The sequence below is a fragment of the Clarias gariepinus genome, chromosome 11 (genome assembly GCF_024256425.1).
Source record: "Clarias gariepinus isolate MV-2021 ecotype Netherlands chromosome 11, CGAR_prim_01v2, whole genome shotgun sequence".
NCBI lineage: Eukaryota > Metazoa > Chordata > Actinopteri > Siluriformes > Clariidae > Clarias > Clarias gariepinus.
In genome coordinates this window covers 27262656-27275490 of record NC_071110.1, presented here as the reverse complement: position 1 = coordinate 27275490, position 12835 = coordinate 27262656, and the positions used below count along the sequence as shown (strand labels likewise).

At 38.9% G+C, this 12835-nt stretch overlaps 1 protein-coding gene across 1 annotated transcript; it reads right to left on the bottom strand.

Moving 5' to 3' along the window:
• Positions 1–497: 497 nt before the first annotated feature.
• LOC128533628 (dehydrogenase/reductase SDR family member 13-like) lies at positions 498–7430 on the bottom strand. The gene is made up of 5 exons (XM_053507915.1): positions 7286–7430; positions 3438–3556; positions 3156–3279; positions 2333–2659; positions 498–1307 (listed from the first exon to the last, which is right to left on the bottom strand). The coding sequence occupies exons 1-5, from the start codon at positions 7407–7409 to the stop codon at positions 1048–1050; spliced, it is 954 nt and encodes a 317-aa protein (XP_053363890.1). The 5' UTR covers positions 7410–7430; the 3' UTR covers positions 498–1047.
• Positions 7431–12835: the final 5405 nt, after the last annotated feature.

Sequence of the window (12835 nt, the reverse complement as noted above, 5' to 3'; positions counted from 1 at the left end):
CAAGATAAGGTGATGTGAAGTAACCCCTATATTTTTGAGTAACATATACACATACAGACCTTGGGTTCTGGGGGGTCGAAAAGGGGTACCCCCAAAAAACGGTTTTTCAGAAATATCTCCATAACCACAGCAGATAGCCAAATTGCAGAATTGCAGAATCTGAATCTACATAAAAACGTACATAAATATACCCAGTTTCATATCCATATGACATAAAGCAAGCGAGTTATCAAGGAAAAGAGGATTTCAAAAAGGGGCGTGGCATGTCTAAAAGCACTTTGAGGCCAAAAATTGAGATGGCTGCCATTTTTTAACGAGTGGGAGTTGGGACAAAAAAATTGGGGTTTTTAATTTTTATGGCAATATCAACAATTGGTGAAAAAATCAGCAAAATCTGTGATCATGTGGTGGAACCCACTGGTTGATTTGAGATGGAATCACCCTCCAGGTACTCCTGGTCCTTCTCACAGTCTAAAGACATGAAAATTATGCTAATTGGCCTTCCCAAATTGCCCATAGTGTGTGTGTCCTGAGAAGGATTGGCACCCTGTCCAGGGTGTTTAAAGAATATGTACATATTCCATGCTTAAGCAATAACTGACAATTTTTTTTTTTACAGCCATTAACAAGCAGAATTAAAATGTGTGCTCTGATCTACTTGTAAAATGTACTACTTGTATGCCCCCACCATCTTATGTGCACAACAGATTTTAAATTAAGCCTAGCTTTAAAATAATAAAGTCACACCTGTCAAAAACAACCTCTGGGACCTCATGGGATTGCCGTCATGGAGCCTCATGAGCATAAGAATTTCATCTGGCAGATGCTCACTGTCATGTGGGTAAATTACAAGAATAGACAGCATAAACCATGAACGACTGTTACATTCGGAATCCTTTTTTAAATAATCTTGTCAAATATGTTTACGTTTTTTTATTTCTATGCACACAATGAACACCCTTGATTCGACTCTTAAACTTAGATCCTCACAGAGAATTTCTGAAACTCTAATCCGTTAGACCACAGTTTATTTGACCGGTGTATATCTCAGGCCAGGCCGCAAAACGTCTCGCTCACTTCCCAGAGCTTCTTAGCCACTGCGTCATCCCGAGCCTTGGGACGAACTTTCTTCACTCCACAGTTGGAGAAATACTGACCACTCAGGCCTTCAATGCCCTCCTGCAGTGCACAGTATAGAGTAGTCTGGGCACCGGACTCCGCATCTTTAAAGAACAAGGCTCCAATGACTTTCAACAGCTTCTTGAACAGTGGCTGAACACTGCGAGTCAACTCGGAATTGATAGCACCTGCAAAACATGATGAAAGACGTATATAAATCAGGGCCCGTATTCACAAAGCTTCTTAAGCCTTAACATTCTTAGAATTATGACATTTTTATGAATTGCCCCTTAAATTTAATAAAGATAAAGATGATTCACAAAACATCTTAGCCCTAAAAACAGCCCTTAAGGTAAAAGAATTGTTAAGAGCAAAGAAGAGGACTTTTCAGTGGCTTAAGAGTTTCTATAGAGAGGACAAATGGCGGAAAAAAGAAATATTCTCCAACCCCTGAACGTAAAGCTAAAACAAAACACTGCTCTTCTGTCCAATTTGATTTTCTTGTTGTTTTACTTCCTTCCATCTCTCTTGGATTGTTGTCCTGCAGTCATGTAAATTGGTAAAAGCTGAGCCATTTTGCTCCCATCAATCTAAAATGTATTAAAGTAATAAAAGCGGTATGGTAAATAAATATAAGAACTTAAATATAGTAATTAATGAGTGGTAATTGGTTGCTTCAAAAGTACAAATTTTTAACATTTGGTTGTTTAATTATCTTTTAGATATTACAATAAGCCTATAACAGAAACTTTGCATAAAGTAGCCCGTAGTCATAATTATACAATTTCTTCATATACAAACATTAATATTTAACTGTCTGTTTTACTAACTTGTATTATAATTTCACAAAGAGCACATTTCAAGACCTTTACAGAGGTCAGAGGTTATTTTTTTTTATCAACCAATTACAGTCCTTGAATTGCTGCATCATCCCTAGCAACAGGGTCAACCACACCTTCTCACTAAGATCAAGGTTTTTGTACTTTCCTTCCTCAGAGTTGCTCCGAGAAGTTTCCTAAATCACTTTTAGTCTAGGACTCCCAGCTAGGACTTTTTAAGCTGAGATAGGAGCTCTCTAAGAGAGTTCTAAGATGCTTTATGAATACGTGCCCTGGTATTTAGGTAAACTATAATAAAATAAAATGACGAGTGATTTGTTAATACAGACACTCATCTGGTATCACTACCTCATAGTGCAAAGAGAAATGCTGACCTGGATGGAGACTGTAGCAAGTGACTCCAGTTCCTTGAAGCCTCTTAGCAAGCTCATGTGTAAACAGCACGTTGCACAGCTTACTGTTGCCATATATATCGAAGACATCCATCATAGAGTTGCCTGTTCCAAATTCCTTGTGAGCGTTGAGGAGGTTAAAGTCAAGGTTCCCAGAATCATGGCACATTGATGATACAGTAACAACCCTGCTTGGTGCACACTCTTTGAGTCTGTCCAGTAAGAGATTGGTCAGGAGGAAGTGGCCGATATGATTGACTCCAAACATCAACCCAAGACCATCCTCTGTAGTGCCCTGCATAATAACCCCTACAAGAAAACACATTTAATTAGGAGGTCGGGGCGGGTGGCTAAGACATTGGACTGCACATCTGAAGGTCACAGGTTCAAACCCCAGAACCAGTAAGTTACCACTGTTGGGCCATTGAGCAAGGCCCTTCACCCTCAACTGCTCAGATGTGTAATGAGATAAAAATGTAAGTCGTTCTGGTTAAGGGTGTCTGCCAAATGCCAAAATAGGATGTATAATAAGAGCTAAAGATATCAGATCACTCCAACATATTTCAAATTTAGCTTCTATAATTCAGCTGTACTCTAATAGTTATAGTAGGTAGCAATCTCACAGAGCGATAGAGCAAACCTTTCACGACCATGCCACCTTAACTTTGGAATTCCACGTAAAGAACCATCATGACTGTTCATTGCTTCATTTTAAACTTTTAAATTATAAAGTGACCTTGAGGGCTATATAATGTATAAACATGCTACTGAATGACGTGGGACAGAAGTCAGCCAGAAATCAAACCTGCATTGTTGATAAGAATGTCCAGTCTTTTCTCTGTTTTAAGGAATGTTTCAGCAAAAGAGCGAACTGACTTCAGACTGGCCAGATCCAGCTGCATGAACACCACGTTACTGCTTTGGCTCTCCTGAAAATAATAATTTCATGAAATAACGTCAATGAAATAACGTCAACCAAGTGCCCAAAACCCCAACATATTCTTCCTAATGCAACAGCGTTTTACATATTAGCATTACACCACAATGCATTTGGACATGCATAAAGGTGAATATAAATGTTTCTCACTCTTTTGACGATAGCAACAGCCGCTTCACCGCGTACAACGCTGCGGCAGGCGAGAATAACACGAGCTCCTCTCCGGGCCAAATCTACAGCTGTCTCTCTTCCGATCCCTGTGTTACTACCTGCAGACCCAACAAACCAAGTGATGATGGTTTTAATAGATAAAGGTTACAGGCTTGTTAAGTGAGCAAGACAAGAAACTGATTTTAGAAGGTAAAGGTAAGTTCACGTTCCACTAGAATACCATACACATAATAATATATGTAAAAATAAAAGAAAATGGGCAAATAAAGACATTAATATGCAAAACAAAGCAATCTGTGCGAATAAACAGCATAGATTTCTGGAATCATTCCATTGAGGTTCTTTTGCATGTTAACTTTAATGGTGGTCACTTAGGTTCAGATCCAAAAAGGTCATCTGAGTTCCTGTAAGCTTTCTGCCATCTTTAACCAGTCTGGCCATACTCCTCTGACTCATCAATTCAATACGGCATTATCTGCTGCAGACCTGCCCCTCACTGGATGTTTATTTATTTGATGTTTGAGAGTCTAGCCTCCTAACAATCAGTATGACTGCAAATCAATCCCTGCCATCACCTAATTGAGGAAGCGTTCTTGGTTCCTCTTACAGTTTCTTCCTACTTTCTATGGATTAAATGTGAAAGCAGGTAAGCGAATACTTGCAATAAATAATGCCAATATACCCAGATAGCACACACACACGTCGCGGTGACGTCTATGCAACGTCATCTTTTTCATCTGGCAGATGTCGCCGAGGGCGTTTGCTCATCCGTGCCAGATGATAGAACGACGCTTAGCCTACGTATTTAAGACTTAAATTAATTAAAACGACCCTGATCCGCTTTTTGGATGATGTTAATCAGATGACCAAATGTCTGATTCATGTCGTATAGATGTAAAGACGATGTATCATTTAACAGCTCAAACAGGCGATCTACAGACGATCAAAATACGACTATAAAAAAAACAAACGCGATGTTTACCAGATGATACGCTCTTTAGCAGACGTCTCCGCGACGTACCTGTGCTATCTGGGTAGTGTATGTATGAGAAATATGATATAGAAACTCCCAGGAGATCAGCAGTAATACAAACACTGGAAGCAATAATTTATTTTTACAGTCCACTAAATCAATCAAAAAAAGTTCAATAAACAGATATAGTTCAATAAAGTTCACTTCTTGTTTCTATTCCTGATCTTGTACATGTTTTTTTTCAGTGCCGGCCCAAGGGATAAGTGAATTTTTTTTGTACAATGGTAATTATACAAAAAAACAATATTAAATAAAAAAAAAAACAGGATGCAAGCACAGTCAGACTGAGAGTGGGATTATTGGAGCAGCAGCATTGCAGCAAAACCATAAAATCATAAAATGTCAGAAAGAAAGGCCATAACTTTCGGATACAAAGAATAGAAAAAAGAAGTAAACCGAGGATGAGTAAAAAAATAAGATAAAGGTATGTTAATGAAAAAAACTCATGTAAACTAAGCTATGTTGCTAGTTAATTAACACCCTAGCCCATCTTCTTGTCTTAGGAAAGTTCATGTTTGAATAAACATCCTTGAACAGACTTGACATCTTAAGATATTACAGTATAACAGATTACTAAAATAGTTAGATTAACGTTTTTGTCTTCTGTTGTAAATTTTTCTGGGTATATACTTTTGTAATACAAATAAGCTTCTGTTTCACAAACCTGTTACTGATAACAGCGTAACATTATTTATATCAGCCTACCTTTGGGTAGGGTCTTTGCTATTATATTCCAATATCATTATGCCTCAATCAGATTAAGAGTTGTTGTTTTATGTGCACAGATGGTCCGCTGCTGTGTTTAATAATTTATGTTGTTAAAATCGCATTCTGTTCCATCAACTATACTCTTAGTCCCCACGTAAAGTCCTTCTTGACCCTCTTCAGTTTGCCTATCAGCCATTCCAGGGAGTAGATGATGCCTTTATACACCTGCTCCACCTCAACAAACCTGGGACCAGTGTTAGGATTATGTTCTTTGACTTCTTCAGTGCCTTCCCACACCATATGTCCGGCAGTACTGGGGGAAAAACTAAGGATCATGCAAACTGACACTCCCTTGGTCTCCTGGATCATGGACCATCTGACCTGCCGCCCCAGTATGTCCAACTACAAAACTGTATGTCTGACACAGTGATCACCTCAGGGGACTGAGGTGCATCTGACCCTCTATACATCTGACTTTAAATATAATTCAGAATCATGCCATCTACAGAAGTTCTTTGACGACTCTGTGAATGTGGGATATATTAAGGATGGTGACATCTCCGAGTAGCAGTCTGTGGTGGATGACTTTGTTTTCTGGTGTAAGTGTAACCACCTACAACTCAACAACAAGAAAACGAAGGAGCTGGTGGTCGACTTTAGGAAAAGTAGAACCCCTGTGACTCCTATATCTGTCCAGGCAGAGACAGTGGACATGGTCTCTGAGTATAAACTCCTAGGAGTGCATCTGGATAACAAACTGGACTGGTCGTTTAACACAATGGCACGCTACAAGAAAGGACAGAGCAGGTTGTACTTTCTGAGAAGGCTCAGGTCTTTTAATATCTGCAATACCATTTTTCAGATGTTTCATTAATCTGTTTTTTTCTGCTGCGGTCTGTTGGGGCTGCAACATGTAAGCGACAGACAGAAACAGACTGGACAAGGTCATTAAAAGTGCCGGATCTGTCCTGGGCTTGGATCTAGACTCTGTTGATGTTATGGCAATGAGGACGATTCTGTCCAAAATACACACAATCTTGAACAATCCTTCTCACCCGCTATACAGTGTTCTCTCCGACCAGAGGAGCAATTTCAGCCAGAGACTGATTATGACCAGGTGTTCTACAGAGCGCCACAGGAGATTTTCTCACTCAGTGGCTATAAAATTATATAACTCATCTCTGTGACGTTTTCACTATGGGATAGGGACTGTCAGTAGTCACTGCCCCAAAAATACTTTGACACTATTGTTCCCACAACTCAAGATAAGTTCCAAGTGCAATATCTGATTACCAGTACATTTGTGCAATATGCATTCTTTTCATTTACACTACATTTCAAGTGCAATATCGACATTAATTAATTTTAGTGCAATATGTAACTTACAGTGTTGTATATTCAATTCCATTTCTTGAAATTTTGATTTTTCCTTGTCTTATCTAATTTTTTTCCTTTCATCCCGGTAAATTAATCAAAGCAACTGTATAATTTATTTATTTATAGAGCAAGAAAAATGAGATGAATGAATGAATGATGAATGTAATGTCTCTGATGAGCAAACCAAAGGTAAGGGCGACAGGGGCAAGGAAACACTCCCTGAGATGGTAGTAGTTCTTTAAATCTTGAATCGTATAAAACTTCCCTAGGAGCACTGTTGAAATATTTTAAAGGTGAGGGAATCCAACTGTACAGATAATCAATCGTATTGGTGACACAGAGGGGGCCCCCAAATAAAATCTTTGCTTCGAGCCCCATAAAGGCTTGGGTTCTTTAGGTTTAGAGCTGAAGTTCCTAACTAATGTCCTCACAGTTTCAGGATTTCTCTGCACCAACACATCTTATAAATACAAATATGATAATATTCTCATGCAAAGGCTAATGGTCAAATAATATAATCTTAATGAATGTTAGCCACGCCTCTTACATTAAACAGGGGTTTTATTGTCCTGTTTTCGTGGACACGCGATATAACACTGCGCACTGATCACACAGGATCAGGTACCACAGATCAACAGGACAGCTGAACAACAACAACAACAACAGTTTAAATCCCAGACATCACACACACACACACACACACACTCACCGGTAACGATGACGGTTTTCCCGTGCAGCTCCACTTTGCTCTTACATCTCTTTCCTGCAACAATGTTGCGAATTAAAAAATAAACACCTACGAAAACTCCGACGAGTAAGATAAGCTCAGCCATGGCTACTCTGACTGACACACACTTCCGGTTTTCTCACGCATTTATCCACACACACACACACACACGGAGGTCAAATTTACTGTACCAGCGTTACACAACCGAACTCGTGCGACGAGTTGAGCTGCTTTAGTCATTTACACCATGTTTGATTAGGCCACATTAAAGTGAAAGCATTTATTCACGTGCATTATTCTTTTCTTTCTTTTTTCGTTTTAATGAGTTTAAGTCTGCTTAGCACTGACAGTTCATACTAAGGATGGGAAGTTTGAACCATTACTAGTGACTCGTTTCTTTAAATTTCGTTCATCAAAATGATCAGAAAACTTCTGTTAATTCCCAGAAATTTCAAAATCTACAAAAGGGTACGGTCGAGCGTTTTCATATTGAGCTCCCAAGCTTTGGAATAGCCTTCCAGACAGTGTTCGGGGCTCACACACAGTTTCCCTGTTTAAAAGTAGACTCAAGACGCATCCCATAACCTCATACTTCAGAACATCTATCCTGAATGGCAACTACGCTAACTACCCATCCCGAGGCATCTGGAGATTGTACCAGCTTCAGTAGTTGCGAGAATCCTGAGGCATCCAGAGAAGGACCAGCTCCAGCTGCATTCTGCTTCATCATGGTTGGAGCTCCACATGCTGCTCCTGTGCTCCCAGTGATCCAGACCCCATCTGCCCTCTGCACCTACTGACTCCCTATGCTGAACTGGACTGCATGTTAATTTAAAGAACTTCTGTTATATTGAACCTTCAGCTGCATAACACACATGATGTTACATGATTTCTATATGTTATCACCCAAATGAGGATGGGTTTTCCTGACTGAGTCTGGTTCCTCTCAAGGTTTCTTCCTATTGCCATCTCAGGGAGTTTTTCCTTGCCACTGTCGCCGTCACCCTTGGCTTGTTCATCAGAGACATTTCATTCATCATTTATTCATTCATCTCATTATTATCTAGACACATTTTTCTCACACATACACACTTCCATAATTTTTTTTTTTACATTTTTTGAAGCTGCTTTTAGACAATGACTATTATATAAATAAAATTGAATTGAATTGAAAATGAAAGAAATCCTTTTTTTAGTCATTTAGTTCATTTCATTCTTTTGATCAGAAATAAGACCCAACACGTCTACATATAAACATTTTGGCTATAGATTCAGTAATAAAAATATTACACTGCAGTTAAGGACATATTATGATAAACAGAATGAGTAGCTTATCTCTCATATCTTCTGGTTGTTCTTTTGAAAACGCATTCATTTAAAATCTATTGCAATGCATAGCGTTTATGGGAGTCACGTGACAGAAGAACAAAGGACTAGGAGTAGAAGACTCATTGAGAGTAATCGCTCAATTCTGTTTCCTGTGTACTGCACTGTATAGCTTCTATGGGAGTCACAAGACAAAAGAACGAATGACTCGGAGTAGAAGAGTCATGGGAAAGAGTCATTTTATGAGTAAAATATCCTAAAGCTAAAGTTTTATCGTGATTGGTATAAAATTATCTGTTAAGTATTTATAATGAAAATAAAAAATCTTATAAAAATCACAAAGATATACACTGATTGTCAACTTCATTAGGCACATTCCTGTATGAGGTGATATCAAAATGCTTCAAGACTAGTTTCCTAACACGGCAACAGATGGCAGCACAAGGCTGCACACAGTCACAGGGAGCACCGACCTTCATAAGTCAGCGTGCAAAAACCATGTCAGCGTGCCAAAAGACGTGCCATGCTATTCTGACACACGTGCGTTACCACGTCTGCGACTTTATCAAGTTAGAACAAAGAGCGAAAGTAAAATTGTGTTTGAAACTGGGCAAATTTGCTACAGAGAAGTTTGACATGAATCGCTTTTGGAAATTTGCGGCGATGCTGCAAATTAATCGGTTGAGGTGTTTTGAGTGGCACATGTGCTTCAAGATGAGAAGAAAATCACGGGAAAATGACAAGACATCAGGAAGACCTTCAACAAGTTACCATTTGGCAATTTGTGCATGACGATCGTTAAAGAACAAACCTCAACATTGCTGCCATTGTCGGTGTGTCATACAGTACAAAGCAGTCCAGGCAATCCTCACGTGTGATTTGAACGTGTGCCATGTGGCTGCCAAGTTCCTCCCCAGTCCTTTGACCCAAAAGCAGAAGGAACATCACATAGAAGTCCGCCAAGAACTCTGTCAGCGTGCTGTGGGTGACCCGTCCTTTATGGAAAGGATTGTTACCAGTGATGAAACGTGGATGAACCCTGAGATGAAGCAACAGTGGAAGAAATAAAGTAACAGTGGAAGAGATGAAGCAACAGTAGAAGGGCCCGTCATCTCCACGACCGCAGAAGGGAAAAGCAGGTCTGCAGCTAGACCAAGTGTATGCTTAGCATCTCTTTCGACATCCCTGGCATTTTGCATCAAGAATTTCGTTCCAATAGCAAATTCTCCTGACAGATTTTAATGCGTTTGAAGAAGGAAGTGCGATCAACGCGGCCTAATCTGTAGTGCGCAAATCTCAAAACCTTTTGATACCCCCTCATACATCTAATCATAAAAAAATATTTATAAATAAAATTTAAGTTTAAATAAATTTATGCATATACAAATAAAATTTATGCATATACAAATTGAAAGTTTTCCACATGAAACGCTATTAAGGGCATGCCAAAGCAACTGATGTCAATACCTTAAACGTAAGGTCATGTCGACCAATTAGAAGGCTGAGAAAAAGTTACTGTAGCACTCAGTTCATGACACTCTGTCATCAAACACAGGACAAATGGCACCTGAGATGCATGCTCTTCCACGCCAAAAATACAGTTTTCTCCTCTACACAGAAACCCTAAAAGCTTTTTGCATATACAGTACTTTTACAACCCGTTGATCTTAAAAATACCTGTGTTCCTCTGAAAAAAAAAAATCAGATCTATGTGATTTGGATTGTGGCATAGATTTAGCTTGTTTGAATATCTCTAAAATTAAAATCAGGGAATTTACAGAATGCTCTGAAAGAAATATTAAACGCATGCGATTTCTGTGGATGGAAATTGCTTATGGACATGAAAAGTCAAAGGAAAATGGATGGATTAGTTCAAGTTAACAGCAAGGACATAATAATTCTTAAATGCACTCCTTCCAACAATATTGAGCAAAAAAAGCATTTACAGTAGACAAAGACTACACAAAATAATAGCCTTGATGTGCATAGCTACAAGATGAAGACCACACTAGGTTTCAATCCTGTCAGTAAAGAACTACCATTTGCCTGTATGTAAAAGTCAAGACTGACTAGACGCCAAGGTTTGCTTGGCTTAAAGTTCTCTAGCGCTGTACTGGGATTATGGGTGGTTTTTATTACTTTATTCAGTAAAGAATCGCATACTGTATGACCCTTCTTAGACTGCAATTGAACAAACGCTCTTCCTGAAAGTTTTTTATTTTTAACATAGCTTTTACACTTCCCTTCTCCAGCATAGCAGCTTAACTTTATGCACAAAGAACTTCTTAAAAAAAATAAGCAACAAAACCAATACAGAAAAAATTATGAGTATAAAAGTTGAACAATAGTGTTGTAATCAAGACCACCTAAACCGAGACCAAGACAAGACCAAGACCCAAGACAAGTCCAAAACTTTAATGGGTTGAGACAAGACCAAGACCAGACCAGAGCGAGCCACAGAGTTTTGTTGAAACATTTACAATGTTACAGGAATCAGGAACTGGATAGTGCACTTTTCCTTTTTGTTTGTTTTGATTTTTTATTGGTAATAAGCATGTTTAACATTGAATTACTTAATTTCTTTGACAGTGTCAAAGCTTTTACCTCCATCAAGTCATTTGTAAGCATACTAGAAAATGCTTTTTTTTTAATACATTTTGGGATCTTAGGGGCTCTGAGTATTATGTGAATTTTGTCTTTTTTTCTTTTAAAATTTAAGGGAGGATGGTCCCCTCTTTCCTCAAAATTCTAATTCAAATTTTTATTCATCACATACACAGTCATACACAGTATGATATGAAGTGAAATGCTTATACGACTGCTGATGACCTTTTTCTTAAACAGATAGTACCAGCAATAATAGAACCCCTGTTGAGAATAATTAATTCTTCACTCAGCATTGGATATGTTCCAAAATCTTTTAAATTAGCAGTTATCAAACCAATAATTAAGAAACCTGACCTCGACCCCTGTCAGCTGTCCAGTTACAGACCAATATCAAACCTCCCCTTTACCTCTAAGATTCTGGAAAAGATAGTAGCGGAGCAGCTATGCTCATATCTACATAGAAATGGCATACATGAACTGTATCAGTCAGGATTTAGGCCTCATCACAGTACAGAGACAGCGCTCGTTAAAGTAGTAAATGACATTCTATTGTCCTCTGATCAGGGTTGTGTAACTATGCTTGTACTACTTGACCTCAGTGCAGCTTTTGACACCGTTGATCACGCTATTCTTCTTCACAGATTAGAAAATGTAGTGGGAATTAGGGGTACAGCCCTCTCCTGGCTCAGATCCTATCTGACCCATCGTTATCAGTATGTAGACTTAAATGGTGATTATTCTGCATGTTCTCTAGTGGAGTTTGGCGTTCCGCAGGGTTCAGTTTTAGGTCCACTGCTTTTTTCCCTTTACATGCTTCCTCTGGGCAACATAATCCGTAAGCATGGTATTAGTTTTCATTGTTATGCTGATGATACACAGTTATATGTCTCAGCAAAACCTGATGAGAAAAAACAGCTTACTAAAATTGAGCAATGTGTGCAGGACATAAGAAATTGGATGCTAATTAACTTCCTTCTGCTAAATCCGGATAAGACAGAAGTTCTAGTCATAGGACCGCATACAGCTAGGAGTAAAATTTTAGATCACACCGTAACTTTAGATGGCCTTTCTGTTCCATCAAATGCAACAGTGAAAGACCTTGGTGTGATTATTGATTCCAGCCTTTCATTTGAAGCACATGTAGATAATATTACCAGGATAGCATTCTTTCACCTCAGAAATATTGCCAGAATAAGAAATTTATTGTCGCTAAACGACGCAGAAAAACTAGTTCATGCTTTTATCACCTCTAGGTTGGACTATTGTAATGCCTTACTGTCTGGTTGTTCAGCTAGATGCATAAATAAGCTTCAGCTAGTCCAGAATGCAGCAGCGAGAGTCCTCACTAGAACCAGAAGATATGAGCACATCACCCCTATCTTATCTTCACTCCATTGGCTCCCTGTGAAATTTCGCATTGATTTTAAAATACTACTCTTGACATATAAAGCATTAAATGGTCTCGCGCCGCAGTACCTAAGCGAACTGCTAGTGTCTTACGATCCGCCACGCCTACTTCGATCAAAGGATGCAGGCTGCTTGTCAGTACCGCGTATTATGAAAAATACAGCTGGGGGCAGAGCTTTTTCTTACAAAGCC

Coding starts and splice junctions, on each gene's coding strand:
- LOC128533628 (XM_053507915.1), bottom strand. CDS start 7,409: ATGGCTGAGCTTATCTTACTCGTCGGAGTTTTCGTAGGTGTTTATTTT. Junction 3,280..3,437: donor CTGTTGCTATCGTCAAAAGA/GTGAGAAACATT, acceptor TATTATTTTCAG/GAGAGCCAAAGCAGTAACGT. Junction 2,660..3,155: donor CATTCTTATCAACAATGCAG/GTTTGATTTCTG, acceptor GTTTTCTTGTAG/GGGTTATTATGCAGGGCACT.